The sequence below is a fragment of the Carya illinoinensis genome, chromosome 5 (assembly GCF_018687715.1).
Source record: "Carya illinoinensis cultivar Pawnee chromosome 5, C.illinoinensisPawnee_v1, whole genome shotgun sequence".
Lineage (NCBI taxonomy): Eukaryota > Viridiplantae > Streptophyta > Magnoliopsida > Fagales > Juglandaceae > Carya > Carya illinoinensis.
The window spans coordinates 23,766,819-23,782,785 of NC_056756.1; the positions used below are offsets into that span (position 1 = coordinate 23,766,819).

General features: G+C 36.3%; 1 protein-coding gene across 1 annotated transcript; it reads right to left on the minus strand.

The window, feature by feature from the left end:
- Window positions 1-13,096: 13,096 nt before the first annotated feature.
- LOC122311944 (zinc finger protein SHOOT GRAVITROPISM 5-like) lies at window positions 13,097-15,550 on the minus strand. Its single transcript, XM_043126730.1, has 3 exons — window positions 15,168-15,550; window positions 14,671-15,070; window positions 13,097-14,128 (listed from the first exon to the last, which is right to left on the minus strand). Exons 1-3 carry the CDS (start codon window positions 15,277-15,279, stop codon window positions 13,366-13,368), a joined length of 1,275 nt encoding a protein of 424 aa, XP_042982664.1. The 5' UTR covers window positions 15,280-15,550; the 3' UTR covers window positions 13,097-13,365.
- Between the last annotated feature and the right edge of the window lie 417 nt (window positions 15,551-15,967).

The window sequence follows — 15,967 nt, forward strand, 5'->3', positions numbered from 1 at the left end:
CTCAGATTATTCTCTCGCTCTACAAGGGTGGCCACATCCACTAAGTCATGAAAAATGGATATCCGATGGCTGACCACCATAAGGCGTATATCAAGGCATAGTCCCTCCTGAAAACGCTCAGCTCGCATCTCCTCTGTGGCGATAAGGTGGGGAGCAAATCACCCAAGTTCTATAAATCATCGGGCGTACTGTTCCACTGTCATGCCTCCTTAGACCAAATTTGAGAACTCTCTTGCCTTTTGCTTCCTTACCGATGCGGGAAAGAAGCGGTCGTTAAATTCTTTCTTGAAGCGCTGCCAGGTTACAGCGGCGAATGATCCCAACTCTGCTTCTAGCATCACCCTCTTGGTATCTCACCAATCAAAAGCGGTGCCTTGCAACAGATAGCTGGCGTAGAGTACCTGTTGCGCCTCGGTGCAACCACACACCTCAAAAGTTCTTTCCAGGTCTTTGATCCACTTTCCAGCCTGAAGCGGATCCTCTTCTCCAGTGAAGTGTGGGGTCCTATGCGCCAGAAAGCGCTCATAGGTGCATCCGGCTTCCACCATGCTGCTAGATCCTCCCGGGTAAAGCCAAGACCCTCCCTGATATGGCCAAGGACCTCCTGGTTGCGGCCAAAGTCCTTCTTGTTGCAGACAAGGCCCTCCTTGTGGCGGCCAGGGACCCCCTTGTTGTGGCCAAGGTACCCCTGGTTGTGGCTAAGGCTCTGTCTACTGTGGCCTAAAATTTTGCTGCATAAACTCCGTCATCTGCCGTATGGCTTGGGCTATGGAGTCATCTCTTGACGTATTGTCCCGTGGCTCCTGAGTAGATTTCTTTGGCCTCCCCATTTTCCTGCCACCACAACCTTGACCCCCTTTAAGAAAACAAAAACAAATAAAACCAACAACAAACAAAAACAGAACCAAAGACCAAAACCACATCACACAAAACAAAAGAAACCAACTTGCAAAAACATAACTAAATAAATAAAAACAAACAAACAAGTTCAAACAAATAAAACAAATAAACAAAACAAATAACAACTTTACTTAACATAATTTTTTTTTTAAAACACAACCTTAAAACATTCTGGTACTACCTACGGGACATGTGGTTTTTACCCAGAGTCAAACTGCTCTGATACCACCTGTGACGCCCCCAAATCCCCATGCACGAACACGGGAAAATCGAGACGTCCGGATGATGACATCACGGGTCATCATCCTATCGACGTGTGCCAAGTGTGTGAAAAAGTGACGAATGTGCACGAGAAAAACGCAGCGAAAAGCAAGTCAATAACTAAGTACCAGAATTTTTCTTGTTTAATACAAAACTATTCAAAACATACATAAATAAATATTACAAGACACAAATATAATTTTAAACTAAATACAAAACATAACATCAGCACCTCGGCGGAGTCGCATCCTCGGGCTCAGCCTCCTCCTCCTCATCCTCGATCTCTGCACCAAAATCTACGGTACCAAAAATGGTGCCGCAGGTAAATAAACTCCAAACACCACTAGATAAAAATATATAAAACTCAAACAATATACATGAAATAAAAACCATTGCACATGCGCCATAAAACATAACTTTTACACGCACGCCAAAAACCCATTTGGCCCACAAAAACATATCCTTAAAACCAAGCCTCGCCATTATCCCAGATAATGGCCCAAACTACCATTTTCCCAAAAAATGGATCAAAAACCTCGGAAACCAAACATCGCCATTTTCCTAGAAAATGGCCCACATCCGAAAACCATAAAAACAATCCGGTTATGCATGCACCATGATCTCCCCTAGGGATCACCCGCATACCCTGGCTCTGTGCCACACCACAGGTAACGACTACGCATGTGACACCTAAACGAGCGATGCCCAAACTCGCGCCTCGCGCGTACTTGGCCAGGCCATCCTCTAGTCCCCGCCACTCTAGGGACCACGGAGTCGACACGACAGCGTTACCGTATCCTGGGATCCGGTCGTCGCCCTACGACAATCCAGGGGATGTCACCCAATTTTATCCACTCCCGAGTGACCAGAGGAGCTCCACCGAGATAATAACCCATCCCGGCTTGGGCTCGTGAGATACACGCACCCAAAAACCATTTACGCCAATAAAACAGGATTTTCCAGATTAAAACAATATGCACATAAACACAATATGCAACTCACGCCTCATAGCACAAATAATCAAGCAAACACAAACAAGCAAAACCAAGCACTCCGTCCTCAATCCATCCGACCTCCGAACTCCTCGGACTCAGTCCGGAATCAGCCAACCAACAATAATTAATTATTGAAAGAGCAAAATATATTTAAATCTAAAAGTAGGGTTTGGAAAATACTTACAGCGCTATATGGTATTTTTAGAAAACACGCGGCGTTGCAAACGGCGGAAGGAAAGCAACGTAACAGTGAAATTTCACTGTGGCCGTGGGTTGTAACATACCCACTTTTGAACGGGGACAAACGAAGGCTCGAGATTGATAGGGAATGACCTTGAGATATTTATGAAGTTAAGGGAAAAGAGTTTTGGCCGTGGGTGGTGGTGGAAATGGCAGTCGAAGGCCAAAAAGGGGCTGAACGGAGTTGAGCTCGTGGGAGCTACTCCGGCAACTGATCGAGGCCGGAAATGGGTGGTTTAGGTCGGCAAGAGGTAGGGGAAGAAGCTGTGAAATGATGGTGGCCGGAGGTGGTGCGACGGCGCCGGAAACGGTGAAAAACCATATGGCTTGGAGGAGCTCGTGGCGGCTAACGGTGGCTCGGATGGAGGTGAAACTTGGTGGGGATGTTCACCGGTGAGTGGGGAAGAAAACTAGGTGGGTGGTGTAGGCCACGCCACCGGCGAGCAGCGGTTCTGGGCTGCAAAAGCAACCGGCGACAGGGGCAAAAATAGAGTAGGTGCAGCGACTTCCGACGGCTCGCGGAGGCTAACGGCTGGTCCGATGGCTCTGAAAATTGGTGGGGATGATCTCTGGTGGAAAGGGAAGAGAATGGTGGTGGTGGTGCACTAAACGGTGGCTGGACGGTGGAGAACTGGGCGGTCAAAGGGGCGGCGACGGGAAGGAGAAAAGAGAGAAGAGCTGGACGGGGAGAGAGAAACCAAGAAGGAAAGAGGAACAAAAAGGAAGAAAACAAGAAAACAAGAAAAAGAAAAAGTAAAAGGGAAAAAGAAAAAGAGAAAAGAAATGAAATGAGGTCCAATCCTCACTTCGGAAACTAAAAACAGATCCGCCGAAAACGATATTAAAAACCGTAAAACGACTAAAATAAATTAAACACCACCTCAAATAAATTAAAAACCAATTAAAACACATTAATTTAAAATAAATAAACTAATATATTAATTAAATTAAAAACAACCCCTCAGTGAAAATACACGTAAAAGCGGGTTATCACAATGTTAACAAGGTTCGGCCCCACTGCCTACGTCCTCGCCTCAAGCTACCCATTGAGGATTCTCAAATTCACTATTCAACCTCCTTCAGGTGGAGATAGAAATCTATTACACATTTGAACAACACTGCTACAAAGGATCCGTGTAGAATACCCTCTACACTTGCAATCACCTTACACGTGGTGATTCAACTATTTCTTGTATAGAACACTTTTTATACGCACAAGGGTTATACACACTGTTTTACTGATACAAGAGCTGATAGTGGGTAGGTTATCAGAAAACACTCATCAATGAGTGAAATAAGAACAATACAGCGCAAACTATATCTCTCTCAAAATGAATAATGATTAAGGCTCAATGCTTAGAGAAGAGAGCATGAAAGCTTTGAATGAATGTTGTATACTCTAGATGTTATAAATGTGAAGCTCTCAAATGATCTATTTATAGGCATATAAGACTTCATATTCAAATTTAAAAAGATTCATATGTCAAAATTAACATCATTCACTTTTTCAAAAAACTTCAAATAAAAGGTTTTTCTTTAAAGACAACATCATTCATTTTTCAAATATTTCAAATCTAATCTTTTACTTTTGGCATATGAAAAAATGAGCACACTTTACTTTTCAAAAAATTCAAACTTAATCTTTTACTTTTTGCATAAGACAAAAGGAGCACACTTTACTTTTCAAAATTTTCAAATAAAAATATTTACCTTTTGCATAAGTCAAAAAAAGTATCAATCACTTTTGAAAATATTCAAATAAAACATGCACATGCGAAAGATGACAATCAATCATCTTTAATATTTTCAAAATTCAAACATTTAATCAAGGGAGGCACATGTGAAAGATAACAATCAATAATCTTTCAAAATTTTCAAATTTAATTTTCAAAATATTCATGTACATGTGAAAAATGTATTTTAATGCTTTATGATAAAATATTAATTTTGAGCCTTGATCCTAATTTTGAATTTTTAAGAGATTTACAACATTACTCTATGACTTTAATGTGAATTTATTCTCTTCTTGCTCATGCTTGTTTTCATGATGTGCTTGACTCTATTGTGTAGACAACTTGAGTTTGAGACTCCTTTATTCTTTGAATTCATTTGTTATCATCAAAATCCATGTGTAGATATATAATTACATAAAACTTGAAACCTTGGGTTCAACAATCTCTCCCTTTTTGATGATGACAAATACTTGATAGAACCTGAAGCCTGTATTAATACTTAAGCTCCCCCTGAGAATGTGCGTTAGTTTTTCAAGTAAAAATATGAATATAATTTCAAGCATATATAACAAGTTTAGCAATTCAAACAATGGTAATGTTCTAGTCTAACACTTCTCCCCCTTTTGACATCATTAAAAGGGATCCGTAACAAATAAATGGAATGAAGAAAATGGTTCGTTAGTAGAAACTGTAGATAGTTGAAAAAATAGATCCGTTCGTGACCCGACAAGTGTGGTTGGAGATTTGAAAAATAATCGCCTGATGTTGTTGACAAACAAGATTGAGGGCTCCGAGTTTCTAAAAAAAATGTCATTTTCACCGATCGGTAAAAAAAAATCACATTGCTTTTTGACTTGGAAGATAGCTCGTATTGTTCTTTATGCTATCTCTATAAAATCAGTCTTAAAGTTCATCCAAACTGCATCAAGTTTTCTTCTCATCTATATAACTCATTTGCATTCCTTCAACATTCTCACTTTAAGCCTTCAATTCTTTTCTCAATGGCTCATTCTTCTAACATTTTTCTAGATCCATCCATGAAGCATTCTGCACCTCAACCTCATGTCCTTTCTACAGCTGCCATTGGTGCTATGTTGCAGCAAGAAAATAATAATTTGGCTAATAAGTCAGATTTTGATGCTATCTACGACTTGGTGAGTCTTGGGACTCGCTACTCCTCTATTGTTGCTTTTTCTCAGCGGCTACAAGTCAAAAATCATGAAGTTGAAAAGCTTAAAGAACAAATTGTTGTACTTCAACGAATTGTTCAAGAATCTCACAGAAGGGAAGGAATCATTCGACAAAAGAATAAACAGTTGAAATCTTTATTAGATTCTTCATTCTGCTTGCTGCTTCCTACGGATAAGAATGACATGATATTGTATGAACAGAATGAGCGTCTCAAACATGACGCTAAGAATCTCAAGTTTATGTAAAAGTATTAAAAAACATCTCTCTATTTTTATTGACTTTGGTCTATCTTTTAAGAGATATTCATAGCATACATCATACATATTTCTCTTCTGATCATACATAATCTATCTTCTGGTAAAAGTTTTATGAAAATATCTACTAACTGATCATGTGTGTTTGTAAACTCTAGTATTATATCGCCTTTTTGCACATGATCTCGAAGAAAATGATATCTTATTTCAATATGCTTAGTTTTAGAATGTTGTATTGGGTTCTTTGAAATATTTATAGCACTTATATTATCACATTTGATTAGAATGTGATTATACATGAGTTTAAAATCTTCGAGTTATTGCTTCATGTAGAGAACTTGAGCACAACAACTACCCACAGCAACACATTCTGCCTCAGCAGTAGATAGTGTAACAGAATTTTGTTTTTTACTAAACCAGGAAACTAGTGCATGATCTAAGAAATGACATGCTCCACTAGTGCTTTTTCAATCTATTTTACAGCCAGCATAATCTGCATCTGTGTGGCTGATTAAATCGAAAGATGTGTGCTTAGGGTACCATAATCCTAGGTTAATTATACTACTAAGATATCTAAGAATGCGCTTAACTGCAATTAAATATGATTCTTTTGGAGATGATTGAAAGCGTGCACATAAGCACACACTAAACATAATATCTGGTCTATTGGCTGTTAAATATAATAAGCTACCAATCATACCTTGAAATATCTTCGAGTCAATTGGCTTACCGGATTTATCTTTATCAAGTTTAGTTGATGGGCTCATTGGTATTCCAATTTCCTTAGCACCTTACATCCCAAACTTTTTTGGTAATTCCTTAATATATTTTGATTAATTGATGAATGTCCCACTTTTTGCTTGCTTAATTTGCAATCCGAGAAAGAATGCAAGTTCTCCCATCATGCTCATCTCAAATTCTTCATGTATTGTCTTAGCAAAAACTTGACACATATTTTCATTAGTAGCATTGAATATTATATCATTAACATAAATCTGAATCAAAAGAATATCATCATTTTCATATTTAATGAAAAAAGTTGTGTCGATTTTTCTTCTTGAAAAACCTTTTTCAATCAAGAAACTACTGAGTTTCTCGTACCAAGCTCTAGGAGCTTCTTTGAGTCCATATAGTGCTTTTGTGAGTTTAAAAACATGATTTGGGGAAATATGATTTTCAAAATCTGGAGGTTGCTCAACATATATCTCATCATTTATAAAACCATTTAAGAAAGCACTTTTAACATCCATTTGAAAAAGTTTGAAATATTTATAACAAGTATATGCAAGTAGCATTCGAATAGCTTCTAATCTTGTGACTGGTGCCTATGTCTCATCATAATCGATTCATTCTTCTTGATTAAAACCTTGGGCTACAAGTCGAGCCTTATTTCTAGTAATGATTCCAGACTCATCTTTCTTATTTCTAAAAACCCTTTTTTAGTTAGAATACAAGATTCATCAAGAAGTGCTTCATCAATATTTTTGGATTCAATCTGAAATAAAAAAACAGTATGATTGCAAATATTTCTAAGAGATGATCGAGTACTTCCACCTCGTAAAGGTTCTCCCAAAATTTGTTCCATTGGATGATCTTTCACAAATTTCTACTGTTTGGTTACATCTTGTATTAAATTTTGATGATCTTTCTTGATGGCTCTATGTTGAACTTCCTCTATTGTGTTCTCTTTGTTGAAATTGAGACTTTCCGTGTTATTTATACCTCATGTTTCTTCATCAATAGATTTGTTGGAGAGTGGAGAATTAGATTAATCAAATACTACATGCATAGATTCTTATACAGTCAAAGCCTTTTTATTGAATACTTTATAAGTTTTACTATTAGTAGAATACCCGAAAAAGATACCTTAATCAGATTTTGCATCAAACTTTCCTAAATTATCCCTGTCATTCAAAATAAAACATTTGCATCCAAATACATGAAAGTAACCAATGATGAAATTTTTCTCATTCTAAAACTCATAGGTGGTTTTATCTAATTTAGACTTTAGTATAACTTTATTTATAACATAACATGCAGTACTTACTGTTTTGGCCCAAAAATAATTAGGCAAGTTGTTCTCATTGAATATTGTTCTTGTCATCTCTTGAAGAGATCTATTTTTTCTCTCTACTACCCCATTTTGTTGAGGAGTTCAAGGAGCAGAAAAATTATGCACAAAACCATTTTCATTACAAAATGTTTCAATATTTTTATTAACAAACTCTTTTCTTCTATCACTTCGGATACTTGAAATAATATAACCATTTTCATTTTGAATTTTCTTGCATAACTTGGTTAAGGCATTATGTACCTCATCTTTATGAGCAAGAAAGATGACCCAAGTATATCTAGAGAAATCATCAACAATAACAAATGCATAATATTTTCCTCCTAGACTTGCAACTCTATTTGGTCTAAAAAGATCTATGTGTATCAGTTGCAATGGTCTAATAGTAAAAATATATTTTTTAGTTTTAAAAGAAGTTTTTGTTTGTTTACCAAATTGATATGCATCACAAATTTTGTGTTTAAGAAAATTTGTTTTTGGTAAACCTCTCACAAGATCATTTTTTGAAAGTTTGGAAATAAGTTTCATGTTGGCATGACCTAATCTTCTATGCCATAGCCAACTAGTTTCATTTTGAACTGAAAAGCAAATAGCATCTTGTGAGGTAATTTCTTCAAAATCGATTGTATAAACATTGTTGCTTCTAAAAGCAATAAAACAAATATTACTATCATGATCATTCAAAATAATGCACTTATCTAATTTGAAAGTAACTATAAATCATTTATTACATAATTGACTTATGCTCAAAAGATTATGTTTTAGACTTTCAACAAGTAAAACATCTTCAATTATGAGAGAAGATTCATTATCAATTTTACCTATTCCTACGATCTTTCCTTTCGAGTTGTCTCCAAATGTCACGTGTCCTTCTTCTTTAGATCTAAGATCAAAGAACTTAGTCTTGTCTCCCGTCATGTGTCTTGAACATCCACTATCTAAAAACCATTTGTTTTTGCTTGTGGATGACTTCATGCATACTTATAAAAACAATTAGAATGATTTTTCTTGGTACCCAAGTTCTTTGGCTCCTTTATTTATTAGTATTAGAATAAACAAGATTTTTAGGTACCCATATGGCCCTAATAGTCATTGCATGATATATTCTAATAGGATAAGTATGATAATTATGACAATTTCTATTACAGAAATTGTAAATAGCATGTGACATATATGAAGAACTTGAATAATTATAATAGTATCTTTTTTTGACAAAATTATTTTTATGAAAAGAATTTTGAATATTGGTTTTTGATGTACAAGGGTTATCAAAAAATTTTTTATAAGATTTGTATTTCTGTTTTGACATATATCCCAAGCCTGTCTTGTCAAAAGCACATCTTTGACTACTAAGAAGTTTTTCAAAATTTCTTTTTTCATTTGTAAAGTTTTCAATAATATTTTCTAAATCAGTTTTTTTCTTTTTCAACTCAAGATTTTCATCTTTCAAAACGATACTTTCTTTTCTTAAAATATCAATTTCGTTTGTTAAAGAAGAATTTTTCTTTTTCAAAACAGTATACTTGATACCCAATTTTTCAAATTTCTCATATACCTCTTTTAAAACATTTTGCAATTCTTCATATGAAGGATTTTCAATATTATCAAGATTTGTTACCTCAATATCATCTGTAGCCATAAGACAAAGATTTGCTGATTCTCCATTGCTTGCTTCACTATCTGAGCTACTTGAATCATCATCCCATGTAGCTTTCATTGCTTTCTTGCCCTTGTTTCGATCTTTCTTTAGCAGAGGACAATCTGACTTGATATGACCAGGCTTATTACATTTATAACAAATTAAAGTATCATTTTTATCTGAATCTTTCTTAGAAAACTTTTTGATAGATTTCCTCAGAGGAGTTTTATTTTTCTTTAAGAACCTTTAAATTCTTCTTGTTATCATCACAACTTCTTCATCTTTGTCGTCATTTTTCTTATTTTCATCACTTTCACTTTCATGAGTAACAGTTCTAAGTGCCAAGCTCTTTTTTGGCTTTCCTTCTCCTTCTCCTCTTTTCAATGTGTACTCATAGGTGATAAGTGACCTGATGAGTTCATCCACTTTGAGTTTTTTAAGGTCTCTAGCTTCGAGAATCGCTGTGACTTTTGATTCCCAGTGTTTTGGTAGAGAGTTGAGAATTTTTCTTACTATCTCTACCTTGGAATAAACTTTGCCAAGAGCTGTTAAGCTGTTTATGATGTTAGTAAAACGAGTGTGCATACTAGAAATAGATTCATCATCATTCATCTTAAACATTTCATATTCATGAGTAAGAATGTAAATTTTTGATTTTTTGACTTGCAAAATTCCTTCATAAGTAACTTTCAACTTATCCCAAATTTCTTTTGCAGTAGCGCAAGTCATTATTCTATTAAACTCATTTCCATTGAGAGCATTAAATAATAAATTCATAGCAGTTAAATTTAAAGTATAAAGTCTATCGTCTTCATCATAAAACTTTCTTATTCCTTTTTGAGCTTTTATTCCATCAACTACTTTTGTTGGAATATAAGGTCCATTTACAATACATTTCCTTTTCAAGTTTTGCTATATACAAGCAAAGTTGCGTACTAATCTGCATACCAAAACTGATTCTTTCATACTTAAAAGTTTAAATTAGCAATGTTTTCAATAAAATCTACTTTTTGACCAATCATAATAAATTGGTGCACATATTAATACACAAGTGTGCTTGTAACTAGACTTTTTCTTTCAAGATTTCTCGACCTTGAGCCTGAATGAATATTCTTATTCTAACTTTCCAGAATGAGTAATTGTCTCCACAAAAGAGTGGAGACTGACTGCTAGATTGACTTTCACCAAATGAAACTACAACATTAGTCATAAGATCTTAACTTAAAAGATAGTTAATTTTATAATAGAGCTCTTAGCTCTGATACCAATTGTTGCCTATATGACTAACACAAGAGGGGGGTAAATTGAATCGTATTAAAAAAAATAACAATTATAAATCAAATATACAATATAAAATATAAACAAAATACAAAATAGTAATAAATATAAAGAGTAAAGGTAAGAGAGAAGCAAATTCAGTATGTTGACGAGGTTCGGCCCCACTGCCTACGTCCTCGCCTCAAGCTACCCCTTGAAGATTCCCAAAGTTACTATTCAACCTCCTTTAGGTGGAGATAGAAACATATTACACCTTTGAACAACACCGCTACAAAAGATCCGTGTAGAACACCCTCTACACTTGCAATCACCTTACATGTGGTGATTCAACTATTCCCTGTGTAGAACACTTTCTACACGCACAAGGGTTATACATACCCTTTTACTGATACAAGAGCTGATAGTGTGTATGTTATCAGAAAACACTCCTTAATAAGTGAAATAAGAACAATACAGCGCAAACTATATCTCTCTTAAAATGAATAAGGATTAAGGCTCAATGCTAGAGAAGAGAGAATGAAAGCTATGAATGAATGTTGTATGCTCTAGATGTTGTAAATGTGAAACTCTCAAATGATCTATTTATAGACATATAAGACTTCATATTCAAATTTAGAAAGATTCACATGTCAAAGACAACATCATTCACTTTTTCAAAAAATTCAAATAAAAGGTTATTCTTTTTCAATTGTCAAAGACAATATCATTCATTTTTCAAATACTTCAAACCTAATCTTTTACTTTTAACATATGACAAAATGAGCACACTTTACTTTTCAAACATCCGTAAAAGATTAAATTAGCTTTACGAATGCTGGATGGTGAAATACAAACGATTAAAGAAACAAAAATTCAAAGAGAAGCTTGTTTAGTGGATGGCTTATGTTGTTGTTCTGGATGAGCAGTGAATGGCTTATCTACAAGACAAGAGAGGAAGGCAGAGTTAAAAGTTGGGGGGAAAGAGATGCACGTGGTCCCAGAGTCAGAAAAAGCAAAACTGAAATGGGAACCCTTGGTGAACCTTCGCCTTGTGTTTGCTAGCTTTGCTTCGGCTATAATTATGAAAGAAAATCATCAAACCCACACCATGTTATCAACAAGGAAAAATATAGTTAAAATATAGTTACAGTTATAATTATGTATTAATTTATATATTAATATAATATAATTGATTAAAAAATAAATTTTATTAAAAATAATATTAATTTAAATTTTAAATATAAATAAATCTGTATTGATATACAGATTAGTGTGTAAATATACTTATATATAACAAAACTATATCAACAAACATGGGACTTCCTTCAAACGCAGTCCACGTAATTTCCCCTCTAATTTAATGATACAAAAAAGTACGGTGTCCTCTGCTGCAGACACTGCATCGTCCCCAGATTCTGATAGATTTAACGAGCGTCTTTCTATCTCTCTCTCATGAATGGGTTTGTGTGTTGTTTATGTTGAGAGGGACGACTGCCTGTGCATAACCATTTCAACTATGGCACTGAAAAACATGATGTTTTAATATGCATTTAAAAGGAACACTTCCTTTTTTCTTTTTTTTCCCCAGAGCCATTTAAACGGAACGCAGATGCAGTGAAAACGACTTCCCATCTTTCTCTATTTCTGGACTGTCTCTCTCTGTTTCTCTGTCTCTCTCTCTCGTTGAATTTGAATTGAATTAATATTTGTCAGCACCTTGAGTGGTTCTTCCTGTATAACGAATGGTCCCAACAAGGTATAACATACAGAAATGACAATCATAATAAAAACGTCATTCATTTCATACTCTCCCGAGTCATGAATTAGAGAAAGTGACCATGTTTTCTCAGACAGTAAAGTTAGTCTAATAAAAACCCTCTTGTTTTTTTCTCCCTTTTCTCCTCTATCCTTTGAATTTTCCAACGATTAGAAATGAAAATAGATTGTCGGCACGTCCAAACACAACAAAGAAGCCAATGACTCAAGGCAATTCACCTTGTTAGTCCCCTGCTCAAGACATACCTTCGAATTCGACATGAAAAAATAAATGAAAGAGATGTGTTAAAGGATGCATGCGTGGGATATAGATGCAACAGACAGAATTAGCACTGCAGACAATCTAAAAGAAATAGTGACATATACTATGGTGGTCGAGAAAAAACAAATGTTGGTACAGTAATTAGGAGTTATAAATTACTATTATGTTTACGAAAGCCCAACAAACAATATATATAAAATAATATATTAGTCAAGGGTAAGTTGTGTGGCATAATACAGAAAATGTATTACGTAATCTTTGCTTAACTGCATGATAATGGGCTCAATAGCTTTTGTTTTGGTTTCTCGAGAAAGCAATCATCAAAAGCAACTTTTCCGACATGTTATGGGAGAATCCAAGCTAGCACATGATGGAATCACACGTTCTCTTCAGTTATTAACAAAAATGCCACTATCTTCTGTCGTATCCCATTCTCCTAACTAAAAATTGAAAGTATTGTTTTTGATACTAGTGGTAACCTTCATATGTACTATTCATTGCTCACTTTATCTAAATATACAGCACATAAAATCGTTTATTTTTTCTTAGAATAATCGAAGATGTATTCAATATATCAGTACAGAAGTCCGGGTGCAACACTCATTTAATCAAAAGTACCCCCCAACAATGGTCAGACTCAAAACACCTACTTTTGATGCAGCAAAAGAAAATCAATTTTATATCAAGAATAGAAGATTAGGAGGCTTCTTAATTTGAATACAAAATAGTGAGTTAATAAAAGAGACAAAGCTGCGTATTTACAGGGTTGCATGATCATGTTGCATTTCATTCTCCTTCCCCTTCTGTTGTGGCTGAGGACATATAACTCACAGCAAGCGAGGTCTCATCAGACGGTGGCAAATTAATCGTAGATGCGTTGAATTTTTGCTTACAACCCTGGCAAGTGATTTCCAACATGATGGAGCTGATTTTCTTGGTGGCTTGATCTTTCAGAAGCTGAGCCTTCTCGAGTTCATCCTGCGCGTTTTGCCTTATCCTTTTGGCATTTGTAAACTCAAGCTCGGCTATCTCAATTTGTCTCCTGGCTTCTCGCCTAGCTTCCTCGGCGTAGGCCTTTTCAGTCATGGCCAACTTTAGCTCCTCCTTTGCAAATTCTTTCAACCTTTTCACTTCCAATGAGCGTTCATTCTCACTATTATCGCCAAGCGAGCTTCTGCTCGTATCCGGAGTAGACTGCTTTCCATTTTTCTCGACACCATTACATGATCCTATTGAAAGCTTCAAATGGGTCGCGTAAGTGTCGTCCGGATTTGGCAAGGAGAGGGCATTAGATGAATGCAGGAGTTGAAGTTCCAAATTGTGTTTCTGTTCGGATGTGGAGGAGAAGCTTTTTTGCCTCTCCGAGCATAAGAAAATGGGATCCAGCGGCATTCTAGGCAATGGGGTTGCGCTGAAATTGTTGGTGTCACTTGATGGGCTAGTGCTTGACGCCGTTCGAGATGAGCAAGCCGCTGGCTGTGGTGTCTGTATTTCAGGCCGAGCCTGCCGGACCGTGCAAGCGTCTTGGTGCTCAATGAAACTTTCTACTCTGCAAGGATAAGGAATTAGTATTGATAATTCAAAAGCGAAAAAACATTATAAATTAATGTAGTTTATCTTTATCTTATTGTCTTCTTCACTAACGAAGCAATGGAAACTCCGATATATAAGCTTACCAAGAAACAACTAATATAAAACTGATTAAGGATCGCCAGTATGGATTAGAAACACTGGCTTTAGAGTATTAAATAAACATCAGCAAAAGAGGAATGTTTTTTCAAAAAATGGTTCTTTGATGTTGTGGGGAATTCAGCTTTATTTAGCCTTTGAAAGCTGTCATCGAGAATAGTGGTGCACTGGCCTTCAAACTCCATTGGCTGGCGTAGATCTCACACAAAGGCAGGTATGGTGTAATGCAGCAGAGGTTATTCTTACATGTGGGATTCCTCAACAATGTTAAAAAAGACTCAGGAATATCTAAGAATCATGAGCAGCCGAAAACAAAATCAACTAGAAAGTAGTAATATATGCAGAACCTGATTAACAAAAAGGAAGAAATATTAAACATGCGAATAGGATGAAAGAGAGAACCTGGAAAACACACGGCCACAGTCACACGAATGGCCTCTAGTACCACAGGTTTTGAGGTGAGCTTTGTAATCGGATTGCACAGCATATCCCTTGGAGCATTTCTGACACACCCACTGCTTGTGATTGCTGTGCTTCCTTCTGAAATGCTTCTTGATTCCTACAAGATCTCCAAGGGCGTGGCATGGGTCATGGTGCAAACAGCTAGGCTCCGGGCATACAAAAACCCTCTTCTTCACCTCCTGTGTCTCCCTCTTAAGCAACTTCCACGGAACTTTGTGCCTTCGTCTATGCATCTGCAAATTCTGGTCCCTCTGGAACCCTTGGTTGCAGATCTCACACACATAACGGTCTGATTCCAATAAGGTTTTAGGGGAGAGAGAGACGACCTCGGCATCTGGATCTACATGTAAACCAGAAAATTGTAATCGAAACGCGAGCGAGGAAAACAAGAAGAAAAAAGATTGAGAGAGAAGAATATGTAAAAGTAGTTCTCTTACCCGGTGTGCCTGCTGGTCTTCTTTTTCTTTTGTTAGTGACTCCATTTTCTTGGGAAACAAATGCATCACAAGAAGAAGATGGAGCACCAGAAGAAACAACACAATCTAACATGGGTGGATTTGGTTCTTTTAGGTCAGTATATGGTGGGGATGGTTAGAAAAATCAATCCTACCTGTACAGGTGGAGAGGTTGGAATAGTGGGTTGCAGCTTTACTCCTAGAAGAGCGAATATGGCTAAATAGAGAGAGAAGAAAAGCTCTTGCTTTCTGCAATCAGCTTTCTTTTAAGGCTTTTAGCTTTTTCTCTCTCTTTTTTCTTCCCACGAGCTTTCTTGCTTTGTAGTTTCATTGACCCCCCTGAGCAGGTAAGGTTGAGGCAAGTCTTGTATGATTGTATATATCGTATATAAAGTGATCCACAAGAAACAAAGGGCGAGAGAAAGAGAGCGCGTTTGGGGCTGACCCAATCACATTTGCTTGGAACTTTGAGCCCCACACACAGAATTTAGACAGAAACAAAAGAACATCCTCCCACCATAAGAATACAAACAGTCATTATTCGACACTGTAATTTGCATGAACAAGTGCAGGCCATACCTTCTATTACACGTGAGTTCACATCCTGCTCACGTGACACCTCTTCTCTCTCTCTGTTGAAAAGTTTAGAGGTAAAAATGGGGTAAAAAATTGAGTTTCGAGCATCAAAGTAACCGTTTCTAATGATGGCGAGCTAAACATGATTCATAAGGCCTGAAGCAGCACGAATAGTCACTTTCAATTCAAGACGGCAATAATCATTT